The sequence below is a fragment of the Doryrhamphus excisus genome, linkage group LG5 (assembly GCF_037039965.1).
Source record: "Doryrhamphus excisus strain RoL-2023G ecotype Guam linkage group LG5, RoL_Dexc_Guam_v1.1, whole genome shotgun sequence".
NCBI classification, from domain to species: Eukaryota; Metazoa; Chordata; class Actinopteri; order Syngnathiformes; family Syngnathidae; genus Doryrhamphus; species Doryrhamphus excisus.
This window is the reverse complement of record NC_136361.1, coordinates 2,546,624-2,564,240: the sequence shown is the minus strand read 5'-3', so window position 1 is coordinate 2,564,240 and position 17,617 is coordinate 2,546,624. Positions and strand designations below refer to the sequence as shown.

Sequence of the window (17,617 nt, the reverse complement as noted above, 5' to 3'; positions counted from 1 at the left end):
CAGATTCCACCCTGACCTGAAGCTGCCAGAGGCCCAGGTTGCATCGCTGCGAGCGACCCACCTTCCCAGCGCCCTTCACGATTGCGTCCAGGCTGTGGTGATGGCAGCGGGGCACAGTTCGGTGATCTCCGCCCTCTCCAGGCTCAACCTCTACATGATGGTTGACACACTCGCTCTCCCTCACTCGCCGACGTACGGATGCAGAGAAACGCTGCACTCGCTCGGCTGGCAGGCTGCTGTGAGCAGGTACAAACGCAAATAGAGACTTCATAGGCATTCATTCATTCATTCATTTTCTACCGCTTTTTCCTCACGAGGGTCGCGGGGGTGCTTGAGCCTATCCCAGCTGTCTTCGGGCGAGGGGCGGGGACACCCCGGACTGGTCGGCAGCCAATCACAGGGCACATATAGACCATAGGCATTCAATTAAATTAATGACTTCATGGGTGTCACCCTTGGATCATTGTCATGTAGTATTGAAAAAGCACTCTGACACATTGAATAAAAAAAGTTCAAAATAGTTTTAAATCATAACAAATACTGTGGCACTTCACACTTAAGGAATTGAGCAAAACATGCTATTAATGAGCAACTAACAACCTCAGAGTTAAACTGAGTTGGAATTCACAGAAATATCTCCTCCAACTTGAGGGGGTCCCAAAACCCCCAAACAGACAAAAATGTCCCTTGTGTCCCTGGGGAAGTCTAAAGTCATCAATAACATTGGTACAGTTCATACCTTGATGGTTTGCGTTCACAGGGATGACGATGTAGTCTATGTTCATCCACAGGAAATGGCCTTTGTTTTTGTTTTTTTGGAAGCGGGAGCTTTTAGGCAAGTAAGAATGTGAATTCAGGAGGAACTAAGAAGTTTAGTGCAACCCTTGATTAGTTAATGAGTTGATGAATCGGTGTGTTTTCACACTTTTATCCACCTAGTGTTCAGTATGTCTTGTTTAGGTGAATGAATTAAGCTAATTAACGGGCGGCTTTTATAGCTGCCATTATCTCCACCCGCTTCTGCAACTCTGCAGAACTGTGTGGGACAGCGCTTGCTGTAAATTAAATGTTTTCACGGCTCACCGGGTGCAGCGGGGTAATTTCTTTTTTTTCCCTCCATCGCTTCCCGGCACTCCGATACGGCTAATAAAGCACTCCAAGGAGGGGAAATGCGACAAATTAGCACGCAACTTTGACACAATTTCAAGGAGAGCTAATTCTCATTCCTGGTTTTATTGTGTGTTTGTTTTTAATTGGTCGTAATGAAACAAATAAATATATTCTTTGTTTCCTTGAAGATGAAACGGCATACTTCTCACTGCTCTCTCTGATGGTGACCAGGTTTCTCCAGGTGCATCCAGCCTCTGTGGAGGACGAGCGGCTGCTGGCGTACGTCGTTGCATTTCTGAACGCCTACTTCAAACACACGCGCGAGCACTCTGCGTCTGACCCGGAGGACAAGGACCTACGCTGGATGCTGGAGCTGCTTCTCAACGAGGTAGAACACCAGAGCCAAGCAGCAATATGTGTCTTATTAACGCGTGTGCATCTCTGTTATGATAATCCGGTTAGGACTCTTCTCGCCAACACAGATGGCGATATAGTTGTAATCACAGCAAAAATAAATCCAACTCTAAACATATTACTCCCTCGTAAAATCACAATAACAGCACAGCTTCCAAGTTGGATTCATATTTGTGCCTGGAGGGGATGCGGGCATGGAGGCATTGCAAGTCTTCTCATTTTTGTGTTTGTCTGTAAACAATAAGCCCCTCCCCTCTTGGCACCCACCGCAGACTCAGATTGAATGTTGTGGCGAGATGCGCCACTCTGACTTTTCTGTAATTACACAACAACATCTGGTGCTCCTCACACGTATGTTAGCAACCTACGAGACCGTACTACTCATCATCACTTTCTCGATAGGAGGCTCGGTCCAATGTACACTCGCTTGACACTTTCATCCGTGATCTCCAGCCTTGGCCGTGATAATAATAATAATAATAATACACATTTTTCATGGAACTATTTCATTTTCTTCATTGGAGTGGTGCAGGAATGCGCACATTTGTAATCACGGGTAGCGTATTTAGCCGCATGAGAAGGAGTGAATATTCAAAACATCTCTAATTACCATGCAGTGCTGTTCTACACCGCTGCAAAGTGCAATTAGCGCTCTGCCAAGGCTGAGCGATCCTGATTTGGCTCAACACCAAATTGTGCACCTTCATAGTTCTCCTGCACCAACCAAACGGTGTTGTTAGCATTCATTATTTATTGAAAAATGTAAAATACTAGCACTAATAATGCATTATTATGCAACACGCAAGGAACTAGAAATAAATCCTTTTTTTAAAACGTTTTTTATTTGTTCCTTGCAAACCCTGTGTATTTAGATCACTTTATACATTTTTGTAACAAACAAAAAAAAATATGAAAAAAAATTCTTACAGATCTGTTCAAAAATATTATGGTTTCTTTCTTCTTGCATCAATCTTGAAGTATTTTCGGTATTTTTATTGTTCCATTACATGTACTACATACAGCTCTAACAGTGTCAATGACGATTACACATTTTTTATTTTTGATATACAGTAGCTGTAGCGGAAATGAGCTGGGATGTGTGCCAGATAATGTCAGCAGCTTAACAAAAAGAAAGAAAATACATTTTTATTTTTCACACCTGCTAAGCTAACTTTCACAATAAACAATAAGCGAGCCAACCAACGGTGTCCAATCTGCACGCAGAAAAAAATGCCGGGTCCATTTGATCTGATCTCGTAATCACATTGGAAAGAATAGAAATCCACTTAATCTGTTCCAGACGCCCATAAATATGAGCAACAGAAACTAGGTTTCTAAATTATCACAGACTTGGGGGGGAATGAGATGTGGCTATTTTACTTTTTTGAACAAATATCCACAAATTTTCAGGGTGGTGCTGAAACAGGAACGTGCGTGGAGGCTGTGGAGGCGACAAAGCTCAATGCAGACACACTTTGTCACTATTTTAGTCAGGATGCATGGTGCATTTTAGAATAATTCCTTAACATCTTCACCCTTTTACGTTCATAGTTGACATTTTGAAGATGGACTTTGCCTGTGGTTCTACCAGCAGGTCAAGAGATGGACCAAATATTCTACCTGTGCATTTATTTTCTCATTATTCCTTTTAGGAAACCATGTTCCTGCTTAATTTGCTTCCTGGTGTGGAGAGCACAAACGCAGGGCAGCACCAGGAGGAGCCTGAGGAAGTGAAGAACCACGTCAGCCAGAAACTGCAGAGGGAGCTGTCCTGCCTCTTTAAAAACATGCTCCATTACCTGACACACACCTCTGACAGGTAAAGACGGCCACAAAAACATTCTCCCTTGCATCATATCTCCCGCTTTCTTGCTCACGCTGCTCTTCTCCCGTCTTGTCTTTCCAGGCTATGTTTGGCATTAGCGGGGCCCTTCAAGAGCCAGCTGGCACTGCGCTTGCTGGAGAGCCTGCGGGTGTCTGATGCCCCGCGTTTCTATGGCCTTCCCAGCCTGGAGAGGACTCTGCGGGGCATGGTCAGTCTGACAGCCCAGCCTGGCTGGAGCTCGCACTGCCCTGAGCTGTCGCCCGCCTCCCTTTGTGCCAAGTACCTCAGCGGCCTTTTGGAGGTGTGTGGGAACGACAATCCTTCCTTTCCGAGGATACTGCGTGGGAGGCATATACTTTACAGGGCTTAAACCGGTATTGTGTTGCAAGAGAACCAAAGCGATAAGCAGGGATCTGCTTTTTGTGATAAGCATCGTGCAGCCGTACCTAATGTTGTGACTGCAGCGTAAATGGAAGGTCTCTGCAGTGTGTGTTTGCGTGCTGCATGACCAGCTTGTCTCCCGCATCAGAGATTAGAACATTTACAGAGCTGAATGAGTAAGAAACTGTGCTTTCAGAGGAGCTCATTAAAACCAAGATATTCATGGGATTTGAAATAGTTAAAAAAAAAATCTCAATGATTAGATATGGCACATTGCAGAGATACTGATGAGATTAATCAAGCCTGCCCGCTCCATCTGTTCAGTTGTTCCACAGCCCATTTAAATGATAACATGGAGCGGACCCGCTTGCACAGCAGCGATGCGTCTGAGCCTTTTGTCTTTCAGAATAACATCCCCCCCCGCCCCCCTGCGGAATTAACTATCATGTTAACACGGCGGCTTTTTTTCGTGCTTAAACTTGAATTAAGATCACACAAGAGTGGAGGTGGTCTCCCCCGCCATCGCAAACCTCTCCTCCTCGCTCCCTCCATTGTTGGACACACCTTTCTGCACGTTCCTCCTGGCTCTGAAGGGCCCTAAAGCGTGCACGGACCCCCCCTCAAGCTGTTCGCTCTTCATCTTGCTCTTCCGCGCAGTCCCACGTTCTGATGGCACATCAGAGCAGCAGAGTAGTCTCGGCTTTTGGATCGGTGACGTGCATACGCTAACCTCCATCTGAGCATCATGTGTTCTTTTTGGTCTTGAAATGTTCAAACACAGACGCGTGCAATGTGCATCTGACTTACAAAATGCTGTCTACCGCACAGGTGATCTCCTCGTTTTATGTGCAATGGGGGGGCAACTCCATGTCCTTCATGGGGAAAGGCGTGACCAAGAATGCCCTCATATGCTTGCTTCACTTGTCGCATGAGATGATGGCTGAGAGCAAGGAGAAGGTAAGGGGTGGTGCGACAATTTAAACAAGTGAGGCATCGTGAGCGAGTAAATAAGTAAAGGAGTCAGCGGGAAGATAATAGATAGAAAACCTATGACTGTTATGAAACATTTTGCATCATAGACGAACTTTAAGCCCAAGTGTCATGTACTCAATGATTGCATAGATTAATTTTTTTTATTAACTTCTTCCAGTAGGTCAGAAATGTATAAAAACTGAGGCAAGACTTCTGCACGGTGCTGTTAAATGTATAAATATTTAAGCTTTACGCTGATCTTGACAGTGCTTGTTATTTGACCTTGGTTAAGCTGCAGGAGCAACACGAGCTCAGTTATTGATATTCAACAGGGAACAAGACTGCACATGATTAAAACATTTACACAAGGCAAGCCAATGTTTCTCTTTTGTCTGGACTAGGACATCGTTTCCATGTGGTCTTTGGGGAACGAGGGCAACGTGGAGGAAACCAACGCCTCTCAGCTGAGCTTGGCCTGGCTTATCCCGCTCTGGGTGGACAGGGATCAAGAGGTATGGAAAGCGCATGACAGATCCTCACACAACCATCATTACTTTGGATGGCCGCATTGAATACGGTTTGTAATTCCTTGTCGTCCCACCCAGGTGAGGTTTGCCAGCTTGGGTTTAGGCGCCGCTCTGTCCTCGGTGGCGAGCGGGTGCCAGGCTCTGTGCGCCAGCTGCCAGAACATCAGCGGAGGCCTGTGGGGCACCTTGCTCAACATCCTGCTCGATCAACACGAGAGCAGCATGGTCCGGAGGGAGGTGCGCTGCTTTAACTTTTACACATATGAGCCAACTACTGTATGTCAATCATTTGGACCATTACATGACAGGCCTATTATTAGTATGAACCAAGTATTTCATGATACTTTTATAATTTTATCACCTAATTTACTTTTACTTTATTTTGTTTTTTGTTTGTTTCTAACAACAATAATAATAATAATACAAGTTTAATTAAAAAACAATTTATATATAAATATATTTGAGCTCCATGCTACATAAATTTTTGTAAAAATATGACATAAAATTGTGACTTTTCTCTTAAAATGACAGCCATTCTTTGTCCATTTCTGCTGTTGTATTTTTTAAATCACAATTTAAATTTTCTTCTCAGAATATGACAATGTTAATTCCTTTAATAGTTTGACTTTATTCCCATAATCTCTCCAGCCTTATTTTCTATACATTATTATTGTTTTGTTTGTTTCTCATAATATTCTGACTTAAATATTTCTACTTAAAGCTACCAAAATGATGTTATTTTTATTTACATTATTTAGTAAAGTTTTGCAAAAATAATTTGACTTTATTCAGGTAAATGTGTGTATATACGTATATATATATTTTTTTTGTTAAATTCTATTTTTAGAAATTATATTTCACTGCAAATCCGGAAGTATTGTGGGTGGGTGTGGTAGAAGAGTGGTGTATTAGCTGAAAAAAGCAGGCAGAGGGCGCTGTTGCTGATTCAGTCCTACATGCTAAAATCCCCCCTCTTCTGCGTGTATTTGTGTGTCCAGGCTGCGTTTATCCTGCAGAACCTGCTGGTGATGCCCATGCCTGCCAATGCAGAGGAGGCCGAGGACTCCCACTGGCAGGTCAGTAGCTCTGCCAGCTAGTTAAAAAGATTTTATGGACCATGAACTGTTTACTCTCCTGGTGCCTCTGATTTTTTTTTTTTACCCCCTTTCCTTTTTTCTCTGCTCAAACCTTTTATTACTAGCCTCCATTCACACTCTTGTTGAGCCCCGCAGGGTTCAGAGCTTTGGGAATAAGCTGAAATTGAAACTCAACTGGGTTCTCAGGCCCCCCAGCACTCCCAGTAAAATTAGAGCTTCTGAATAAATATTCCCCTTACAGGGGGTGTTTATCTGGGGTACAAAAATAAATGAAATAAATGAATGTTTCTTACATGTTAGACAATTTTTAAATAGAATATTGTGCTCATGTCTTTTCCAGCACCCTCGTGTCCATGATGAGGTGTCTGGCGTGTCGCTGGTGGGCCTTCCTGCTCTCCAGGCTCTTCTTTACCACTGCCAGTATTTCCAGCACTTGGCCGTGTCTGCCTCCACTTGTTACAGAGGCAGGTACGCCTTTCACCTGCAGAGACCTGGTACTGGTGACGCCGGGCAGGTTGGGCCTCGGGAGAGTACTTCTGCTGGTAGGTGCACATATCTCTTTGACATTCTAATGCTTTTTATTACTTCATAAAAGTCATTGCTTCCAATTCCCGCAATGTAGGTTTCCTTATTTATAAATGTTATATAAATATTTTGTAGTTATGGTATAGAAAACCTGCTTGTGATCTCCTAAATATGGCTAATAACATGATTAGAGCCCTCTAGACACGACATAACACCCCTATAGTCACCTTTACACTCCTATTTCCCAATGAATTGGAAGACATAAATACGTATGACTCGTTTTCATGTGTGTTCCAGTGCTATGGGACAGGAAGTGATGTCATGTTGTAATTGTGCCTATTGTGAGATCATTCAAACCAGCAAGTCTGGTGCTTGTGTGTCTCATTGAACATTACAGTAACGTTACTGACACCTAGTGACCGGTGTAGAATACTACATAACACAACATATTTGACTGCATCTTCTGAATGTATTTTATGTACTTTTACTTGCTTAATCTAGGTTTAAAAAAAAATCATAACATCTGGACTAATAATAGGCTGTATTCATTATGAAACAGCATGATTTATTAATTAATAGATTTTAGAAAAAATTAGAGTGAAGGCCTGAAATTTGAAGCACAAATTGGCAAAACTCAACCCCTGACATCACTTCCTGTGTGGTCCCTTCTCAGCTCCCCTCGCACCATTTCGAGCAAGACATAGCAGGACGAGTCTTATTTATGTTTTATATGTCTTATTTTCACTGACTATGTCTACTATATTGGGTAATATTGATTTAAATGTGATTGTAGGGGTGTTATTCAGGTCTAGAGGGCTCTAATAATGTTAAAAATTTAAATGTGAGGTGAAAACCTGCTTAACATGTCAAATGTTTCACATTTACAAGTCAACGTTTGTGTCATCTTTACGTCCAGTTTCAGACAATTCTCTGCAGTTTTGGAGAAGCGCCGCAGCAGCTGCCGCCGCGCCGACTGCCAGCTCCAGCCGACCATCCAGCTCCATGTCCACGTCAAGCACTGTGGTTAGCTTGGCTTTCCACACGGGCCCGCACACAAAAGAAGCACCTTGAAGTAAAATCCATGTTGTTTATGGCAGATAAGAGATTCGGCGTCTCAGACGTCCAGAGCTGCGTCCCCTATGAGCTTTGCAGAAGATTCTCCTGCTAACAGGCTAACAGCACAAGGTACCACAACATCTATGAAATTGAAATATGTAACAAAGTATTTTATGAGTATTTTATGTTCGGTGATGCCTTTTAGGTCAGAGCGACACGGACACCATCGGCTCCATAGCCACGCACAACTCCCAACAAGGCCAGCCCTCGTCCACGCAGCCTGTCGTCATGGTTACCCCTGACCTGCTGGTGGCCCACTGCGGACTGCTGATGAACCTGCTCTCCATCCTGCCAGATTTCACCCTGACGGCCATCCGACAGAACCAGCTTCTGCCAGCGCTGGCGAGGTCCCATAAAAAAGCCCACGATGAGTTCAATGCAACGGTTCATGTTGCATTCAAATGTCTTCTTCCTGCAGCTTGGTGGCAATTGGGCCCGTTGAGAAATATCTCCGTGAACTGAAGGCACCCTACGTCCTTCCCGGAGAGAGAGAAGACATCAAAAGTCAGGTGACACAGCGGCGGATTCTGGTAGATTGCTCCTAATTCGCACGTTCAACTCTTTTCTCCATCTCGTGTTCGCCTAGCTTGTCACGCTCCTTCAGTTCCAGTCCGGCTTCTCCAAGCTGCTGCGCTTGTGCGTCTCGCTGAGCCCAGACCTGATTGGCCAGTTGGACTTCCTGAAACAATTCCTGTCCACCCCGGTGGCAGCGCTCACACTGGACGTCGCAGGATTAGGTGCGATAATCCCTTATAGCTAACACTTTATATTATATCCATCCGGTCTTGGTTTTGATGATCAGATGCTCTCCCTCCCCAGATGGAGGTACACGCGATGCTATCACTGCGTGCTGGGTGGACGTGTTTACGCTCCTGGCTACTTTGGTGAGTCGGGACAGTTCCTCGGTGTACCCATCTGTCTCTGCTGCACTGGGAAGACGCTGGCGGATGTTCACAGGTATTGTTTTCACAACATTGTGGTTAAATATTACGGAAATACCAATGTTGGAATCATACCTCATTATCTGGCATGGAGGTTAGAAGGATTCCATCCGCCCTTCTATCTGTTTACAATGTTTTGAATACCATTTAGAATATTATTAGAGCCCTCTTGACATGAAATAACACCCCTATAGTCACCTTAACAATTCCATTACCCTTCATTCATTATCCATTACGGCTCTAAGCGGGGGGTGGACAGGAAGTGCCATCAGGGCTTGTTGTGAGGTCATTCAAACCTGCAATAAATTTGATTGTTTAGGTGCAGTCTGGTGCTTGTGTGTCTCCTGACTAATTATAATTATTGTGTCTTTGAATGCGTCTTTTGGAAGCCTTTTGTATTTTACTCCATTTAGCCATTTTTATGCATGAAAATGCATACTTTGTGTAGAAAATATGTCACATTTGCATAAATCTGCATATGTTTTGACTAATAACGGGCCATATTCAACCATGAAACAGCAATAATAGGCTTGGTGTCTAGACACGGTCCTGATACAGATCCTAGTCTATCTTCTCTCCCATGTTTGCCTCACATGGTGTCTTTAAACCGCCCCCACACTCCTGATAGCAGGGATTTCCAACAAATCCAGTAAAAAATATGCTACTTTGTTGAACGCAGTACCAAGTTAGAGAAAGTATTTCACCACTGGATTTGTCATTTATCGACTGTGTCATTTATTAAAAAGCATCCTCCTTGTTCTCTTGTGTGCAGAAACACTTTCGTTGTGTCTGAATGAAAAGCTAGGAGATCCTCTTCTGCACAAAGTGGCTTTACACTTCCTCGCCATCATTTTCGCCGAGGAGACGAAAAGGCGGGAGGGAGAGGTCACGACCTTCAACTCGGACGTGCTGAGTGGTCCGTCAGCCAGCCAGCTCTGTGAAGTGTTGACGCAGGTGACGTTCAAGGTCATTTAACGCAGCATCCAAAACAACACCTGTCATGTTAATTCTCTTCTATTTTTAATATCAGAGTTTTGAAAGCAGGTGCGTTCAGGACCCGCTGAAAAAGCTGACAGCCAGAGCTCTGATGACTCTACTCGCCAGCAGCTCCGCAGCGCAGAACCACGCTGCTGAAGGTAGCATGTCTTGACCTGTACCGTACTGTGTACATCGTATAGTACTACCTAACAGCATATATTACACTGTGCCTTTTTTTGTACGTGTGCACTCCAGCTGGTCTGATTGACAGCTGCGTGGAGCAAATGAAGCAGATTCACACTCAGCTGCAGCTGGAATCCCTGCGACCTGGAAAGCCTTCGCAACGCAAAAAGGTTTTCAGTTCTTTTCTTGTTGTCGTATGGAACAGCTATATTTAGTATTTGCAAGTGTTTTGTTGATTTTGATTGTTTTAGGCATCCAGAAAGTTTGCAAAATCTATTAATCAATTAAAATGAATGAATTAAAAAGTAATACATTAATAAATGAATACAAAATTGTGGATTTAACTTAAACATCTTGCAAATTTATTGGCATTCATAAGAAGATGTCTGCATCTGATAATACATTAATGCATTAATAATACACTTAAATGTCACTGTACTGTATTGACACAAATATAAGACAACTCTGAATATATGACAACCCCTCTCTTTTAAAAATACTTAGTTAAAGGGCATTGTTAGCACATTTCAGTTCAGTTTCTTACTTCGGCATGATCACCGGAGGTTGGAGCATCGAACCCGCGACCTTCAGGTTGGGAGACGACCACTCAACCATCTGAGCCATGCGGCCCCTATCATCTTTCTTAGCTACTCAATTAATTACCATTATTTATCTAACTTGTCTGACCTTTTGATATGCTTTTTTTCATGTAGACAGATGTGTGTGAGTGCCAGAAAGAAAAGCTCTGGCAAGACTGCATTTGAGAGACCAAGATCATGTTATATTGAGGGCGCTATAGTTTGTACATTGGAACTTGCTGGGAGAAAGCAAATACTTTTACTGCCTTCCAGCGAGGCATCCATTTAATTAGCAAATGTGGTGTGTGTGTGCCCACACGAGTGCTTCATTTAACTTTGTCTTGTTTTTCCGCATCATCAGGACGAGAGCCACTTAAAGGAACTCAAGCTGACCGTGGAGATCCTGCGAAGTGCTTTCTACCGCAACGGCGAATGCAAAGTAAGCCTCTGCGTCTGTTTTGCCTTTTAATTCCCAGCTGCTAATTGGTGTCAAATGAGCCCTCCGAGTACCAACGCGCTGGAATGCTTGTCAATGAGGCCCCCCCCCCCAACTTAATAGCGGCGGTGGTTACTTAGTTTAGACTAAATAGTGGTTCTCATGCAATATAGTGCCTTAGTCCCTATGATTCATCTGTGGAGGAAAAGTATTAGGACACCCGACGTAAATAGCTTCTGTGAGAAAAAAATCGTTATTTGTGATCCGCATTTGGTGACCCCGACATGATACGAAGATGTGATTCAGAACGAGACAGGACGATAAGTGGAATCAACTGTCTTACAACAAGCACATGACCCGGAAACCCTCCCCCCCAAGGCAGCACCCCATTGGTTGAATGGCTTTACGATATTTTTGGATCATCGCAATGCCGAAAACCAACACCTTCGTTTCTTCGCTGTAGGCAGTACACGTAAAATACACTGACTGGTCGCCAGCCAATTACAGGGCACATATAGACAAACAACCATTCACACTCACATTCATACCTATGGACTATTTGGAGTCGCTAATTAACTAGCATGTTTTTGGAATGTGGGAGGAAACCGGAGTACCCGGAGAAAACCCACGCATCCACGGGGAGAACATGCACACTCCACACAGAGATGGCCGAGGGTGGGAATTGAACCCTGGTCTCCTAGCTGTGAGGTCACTAATAACAAGATGAAATCATGAAACTAAAATAGTAATTAAAAAAAAGACAATTCCATGTGGTTGGGGCGTTGCAAAAGAGGGAGAGACTGGGAGGAGAACGTTTTTCGGGATGAGACCACTACACTACACCGCCTACTTATCCCTGTCCCTTTTGTGGGAGCAGATTTTTTCACGTTTTTCATCACATTGAAATCCTTCTTGATTCGTACACTCACATAGCACAATCAGAGTTGCGCAACATTTACGTATGACTTACGGGAATACTGTCTAGAGGGGCGGGGCAGCCGCTTTATAGGCCGTCACCAAATGTATCAAATTGAAAAAATTTTAAGTCGTGAGTTTATTGACGTGTCCCTGATAGCGACGCCGAGGAGAAGAACCAGCCTTAAGATGGAATGTATTAATCCTTTGTGTGTTTGTGTAGTCGGCGGCCAGAGATGCGCGCCTCACACTGGTGATTCACTCGCTTTGGCCGTGGCTCCTTTTGGACGACCCCGTCATGGAGGCGGTGCTGGAGCTCCTCTGCGTCTACACGGCCGACTGCCCCGCAGGTTTTTATGTGTTTCCTTCTGTTGTGAGCGTCGTCTGTGCCTCGCCATGCTTGTCCAATCCAATGCGCCCATTGTCCAGCCTGGTGAGCGGCGGGCATTGTGTGTTACAGTGCGAGGCCACAATGGCGGCAGTGTGACGAGCGTCTTAGCGAGGCCGTGTTAGCTGCATGTGCAGCAGCAGTTTTCACACACTTTTTTTTTTTTAAGTCTCTGTTCTGCTTCAGTAATTAGTATTCTGGTTTAATTGGGAGTCAGAATGCCGAGAGGCTTGTACGAAAAAAGGAGTTTTTGAGGAGAAGAAAAGGCGAGATTCACGGGGAGGAAACTGGGAAATGTTACTTTGATAAACAGCTCGCGGTTCCTTTGATGTGTTCGCGAGGGCTGAACTCCTGCGATGGAAATCGCTTTTGTCTGTGAGGGGAAGGAACTTTTATTTGCAAAGACTCGTGAGCCCCCGTTTTTGGTCTCTTTTTCTATTTGATTGGCACTGCTTCCTCAGCGGAGGCTGGCATCGTAGACCCCCCAACCCCACCCCCCCACCCTACAAGGATGGAGCTCTGAGGCAGCAGAAGCGGTGAAGTCAGGCGCTGCCGTCTCCCTAAAGGTTAACCCAACAGGCACTTTGTGTCGCGGCTGCGTGCAGTTAGGCTTAATGTTACACCATCCTCCCCCCGGCTACCATTTTGTCTCCAGAGACTACCGTGAACGTTTTATCTCAAGTCTTTCATCTGAGGCTTTGTTGAAGTCACGTTGAGGATACTTTGGCACGTATTGTTTTTAGGTGAAGAAGATAATAATCCATGCTTAATGCCGTACCCGATACTCACTCACAGAGCACAGAGTTGCACAACACCTACATATGACTGATGGAAAAAATACTAGTAGGCATGATGACTTTTTAGAGACTCTATCGTCTCTGTCATCTCATTTTGGGCGATTTTCCTCCCAATACAGTTTGAAACCTTCTAAATAAGCAGATCTTCCTTGACTGGTATTAAGATGGCCGCAGGCTAACATTAGCATACATATATGTTGACTGGACCTGGACCACTCAGCATCAGTTAAGTTAAGTAAGTAAAGTAAAATCGCTTTGTTTTTTTTGGTGTTACTTTTCCAAATGGACCTTTATTACAATCATGTTAGCCATAGCCTAAACCAGGGGCGCCCAAACTTTTTAAAGCACATAGAGATATTTTAGATGTTTTATATAATTCAACAAAATAACTATATCTCAGCTTTGTGATATAGGTAAAAAAAAATATTCAATAATCTTTTCAATAATCTAAATTTTCTGATGACTTTATTCCCATAATAATGTAACTTTCTCGTGTTACAATTTAATACATATATTTTATAAATATATTATATATTTTCTTTAATATTTACAGTCTGTGCTACTAAAATTTACTCAATATTGCGAGTTAATCTGACATTTTTTTCTCATTGGATAATGACTTTTTTTCTCTTTATATTTTGACTTTATTTCGGTAAAATTACAGCTGTTGTTTTATCCATTTCTGCTGTTGTTAATAATTTTTCAATCGTGAACTTACTTTTACTTTATTTTAATCATTTTATTGCCATCATATTTTGACTTTATTCTCTTAACATTGTTTTTAAATATTTATTTATAATTATATTTTTATGTGACCTAGATGACTTATGACTTAAACGTTTTTTTTAGATTTAATATTATTAAATATTAATACTATTAGAGTTCAATATATAATGCTAAAAAAAAAATTCTAAAAAACTAAAAAGAAAAAATGTTTTGGACAGAAAGGCTCTGTGTCCCAAATAGACCCAGGGCCACAGTTTGGGCACCTCCGGCCTAAACTAATGTAGTTAACATGAAAGACCTTTTACGTTATTCAAAAGTTCTGTTAGAATGTTTAACCATCGCTCAGTCAATGTTTTGTCTTCGTGCGGTCGTGTCCGCTTGTTCTTTATTTACGACACACCTCCAGACGGCGTGCGGCCATGCGGAGGTGTTTTGGTGTGACGGGCAGACAGCCGTGCAGCCCGACGCCCGTGTTTTTCTGATTATTCAGCATTTGTGGTGCTTTTAGTTAGCGTTAAGATAAACGGAGAAACCTGAAAGAAACGAGAACCTTCCCTGAAGTGGAGTGCGCTACTTGGCTGCTACCAGCGGAGGCGCTGTTTACTCACTTGTTGATTCACCGCTCCTCCAGGCTGCTCTTATGACGGTTCTGTTTTTTTCTGCTGTCCCAGCATGCAGTTCTGTTTGTGGTGGCGGGCCAGGTGTCGCCCCAGGACCGAAAGGTATGTCCGGCGGATCGCTGATGCAGTCCATCATGAGGTTGGCCTCGGTGGTCGCTGCTGACGGTGGTGCCATCCATAAGCTGTCCTTCTCCCTGCTGGCCAACTTGGTCATGTCCCGGGACTGCAGGGGCGTCTTGCAGAAGGTAAATTCGATAAATGACTCCATCTCGTTGTACGGTTTGTACGTCATTGGTGCCACCATTGTCGTTGATTTCCTCCCCCAGAACAACTTTCTCCAAACCTTCACGTCAGTGCCGGTGCCCAAGGTGGGCGGTGCCAAGGCAGCAGCCGTGGGCGGCGGTCCGGGCGGCCTCATGGGTCTGTGGCTCCGGCTTCTGGTCAGTCTGTCCTTTTCAGAGGACGGCCAGCAGAGTATCCTCAGGACCAGCGGAGCGCTGGAGGTGCTGGCCGTTCTGGCGCCGCATCGACGCCACGCCCTCCTCGTCCTGCACAACCTCTGCTTCTGCCCCGGCAACAAGACTCACATCATCGCCAACGGTACCAGCACTGAAAATTAAATTAAATTAAATTAAATTAAATTAAATTACATTACATTACATTACATTACATTACATTACATTACATTACATTACATTACATTACATTACATTAAAATAAAATACATTACATTAAAATAAAATACATTACATTAAAATAAAATACATTAAAATACATTAAATTAAATTAAAAAATCATAGTTTTTTAAAAAAGTGCATTTAACTGACAAAATCCGAAACAAATGAAAAACATTACATTACATTACATTAAAATACATTAAAATAAAATACATTAAAATACATTAAAATAAAATACATTAAAATAAATTAAATTAAATTAAAAAATCTTTGTTTTTTTAAAAAGTACATATAACTGACAAAATCCGAAACAAATGAAAAACATTAAATTAAATTAAATTAAATTAAATTAAATTAAATTAAATTAAAATACAATACAATACAATACAATACAATACAATACAATACAATACAATACAATACAATACAATACAATACAATACAATACAATACAATACAATACAATAAGATAAAATAAATTAAGATAAAATAAATTAAGATAAAATAAATTAAATTAAATTAAATTAAATTAAATTAAATTAAATTAAATTAAATTAAATTAAATTAAAAATCATTTTGTTTTTTACAAAGTACATTTAACTGACAAAAACCGAAACGAATGAAAACCAAGCTGATTTTTCCCGTAGGCAATGATATAAATCCAGCTAATCCATAATACATTTTATAGAGAATAATTATAGTAGTACACGGGGCAAACAACTTAATATAAATATGAATAACAAACACATGCTAGATGGAATTCAATCGTGTTTCTCACCTTCGTTATCAAATTCCTAGTCATGCAACTGTCTTTGGCCCCATGGTGGGTTATTTTGGAGTTGCATTTTACAAGCTCCTTAATGAAGCTCCTGTTAGTGCGTTGCAAAAAGAGAGACATGCTACGGTACGCTTTGTAAGATTTCCCCTCCGCCGCACGTACGTGGATGTATTTATTCATGTCTTTGGTCTTTTCTTTCAGACAAAGCTCTGACCGTCTTGTTCTGCTGTCTGGAAAGTAAAGAGATGGAGATGCGCTGCATGGGAGCATCTGCACTTTGGGCGTTGCTCCATAACAATCAACGGGTACACACACACACACACACACACACACACACACACACAGGATGGGGTTTATCTCCATGCGCAAATAAAAGCAGGAGGTGCATCTCCCTCTCCCCTGTAAGCCAAAACAAATCTTTGAGAAAGCTTTATTATGCCGCTGACCAGCGTCTTTTATCTCCGGATTCTCAAATCCTCATTATAAAAACTCTCCTGGCCTTTCTTAACTTTCTTATTTGGCCCTCCAAGGCCAAGACATCCTTGAAGTGTCCTTCTCTTCGACTGCGAATCGAAGAAGCGCACCGCATGTCTAAGAAGGGTAGGTTAATCGCAAATTCATTTGCGTTTTTTTTTTAAATGTAAATATATATTCATCATTTTATTTGTACGCCACAGATGCCGAGAACAAGCAGGATCCCAAAAGCTCCTACTTGTTGAAGTGCCTTGAAAGCCTCTGCCTGCTGATAAACACATGATTGTCATTTTAGACACTTTTCTATATTTATATGCCTGTTGGAGCAATTTTTGGCTAAATATTTTCTTATTAAATTCAAATTATTATTTTTTGCCACAACAAAAAGGAGTCACAAGGAGAGTTTATTGCAAAGCCGTTTTTTCGTCATTTGCTTTGCCTCGGTTCGTCTTGTATTTACTCACACGGCCATAAAAAGGTAAAATCTGTATTTGGAGGAACCCGACTTGTATGGAAATAATCTTGATGCCCATTTTTAGAAGTGGTTTTTCATAATTTTCAATGTTTTCACCGCACATTTGCTGTTTATTTAGCTGGAGAGGATGACGGCTAGATGTGGATTTGGGTTTACAGTTCTGGGTTTTTGTGGATAGACGTAGGCAGGGCACGAAAAAGGATCGACCCTGGCTTTTGGTGTGGCCTCAACGTGCCATTTAAGTTTTAGTTTCATTTTAGAAAGGAAAGGAAAACTAAATTAAAATATAATCAAATAAAATTAAAAAAAATACACAAAAATATATATTAAAAAAATATATAATATAAAAAAATATATATAATATAAAAATATATAATAATACACTTTATTTGTATAGCACTTTTCAAAATACTCAGACACTTTACAGAAAAATTTAGTTGAATAAAAGCAATAAACAGAGTAAAAGCGGGTCACATCAGTCAGGTATAAAAATAATATGAAAATAAAAAATAATATAAAAAAATAATATGAAAATAAATGACGATATTAGCATATTTTCCCGACTATTAAGTCACACTTTTTTCCCTTATGTTTTGCCAGAATTAACAAAACATTCTATCCGGTACAGTACAGTACGTATGTGTGGTTGTCATGGCGATCGCACATATGGTCCAAATTCCAGTA

The 17,617-nt window shown here is 42.0% G+C and overlaps 1 protein-coding gene across 1 annotated transcript in view; it reads left to right on the top strand.

Annotated features, from left to right (window-relative positions):
* The window catches only part of rttn (rotatin), a 31,179-nt gene extending 14,019 nt beyond the window's left edge, over positions 1-17,160 (top strand). Inside the window, exons 24-48 of the mRNA XM_058059403.2 lie at positions 4-246; positions 1,342-1,498; positions 3,177-3,343; positions 3,431-3,650; positions 4,559-4,687; positions 5,104-5,214; positions 5,308-5,466; positions 6,228-6,305; positions 6,667-6,868; positions 7,768-7,874; positions 7,949-8,036; positions 8,113-8,314; positions 8,386-8,476; positions 8,554-8,704; positions 8,787-8,924; positions 9,681-9,862; positions 9,939-10,044; positions 10,142-10,239; positions 11,009-11,086; positions 12,222-12,348; positions 14,581-14,774; positions 14,856-15,129; positions 16,186-16,289; positions 16,515-16,584; positions 16,662-17,160. Of these exons, the coding sequence (XP_057915386.2) occupies positions 4-246; positions 1,342-1,498; positions 3,177-3,343; positions 3,431-3,650; positions 4,559-4,687; positions 5,104-5,214; positions 5,308-5,466; positions 6,228-6,305; positions 6,667-6,868; positions 7,768-7,874; positions 7,949-8,036; positions 8,113-8,314; positions 8,386-8,476; positions 8,554-8,704; positions 8,787-8,924; positions 9,681-9,862; positions 9,939-10,044; positions 10,142-10,239; positions 11,009-11,086; positions 12,222-12,348; positions 14,581-14,774; positions 14,856-15,129; positions 16,186-16,289; positions 16,515-16,584; positions 16,662-16,741 (3,556 nt within the window). The 3' untranslated portion in view covers positions 16,742-17,160. The remainder of the gene's footprint in view (positions 1-3; positions 247-1,341; positions 1,499-3,176; positions 3,344-3,430; positions 3,651-4,558; positions 4,688-5,103; positions 5,215-5,307; positions 5,467-6,227; positions 6,306-6,666; positions 6,869-7,767; positions 7,875-7,948; positions 8,037-8,112; positions 8,315-8,385; positions 8,477-8,553; positions 8,705-8,786; positions 8,925-9,680; positions 9,863-9,938; positions 10,045-10,141; positions 10,240-11,008; positions 11,087-12,221; positions 12,349-14,580; positions 14,775-14,855; positions 15,130-16,185; positions 16,290-16,514; positions 16,585-16,661) is intronic.
* The last annotated feature ends 457 nt before the right edge of the window (positions 17,161-17,617 follow it).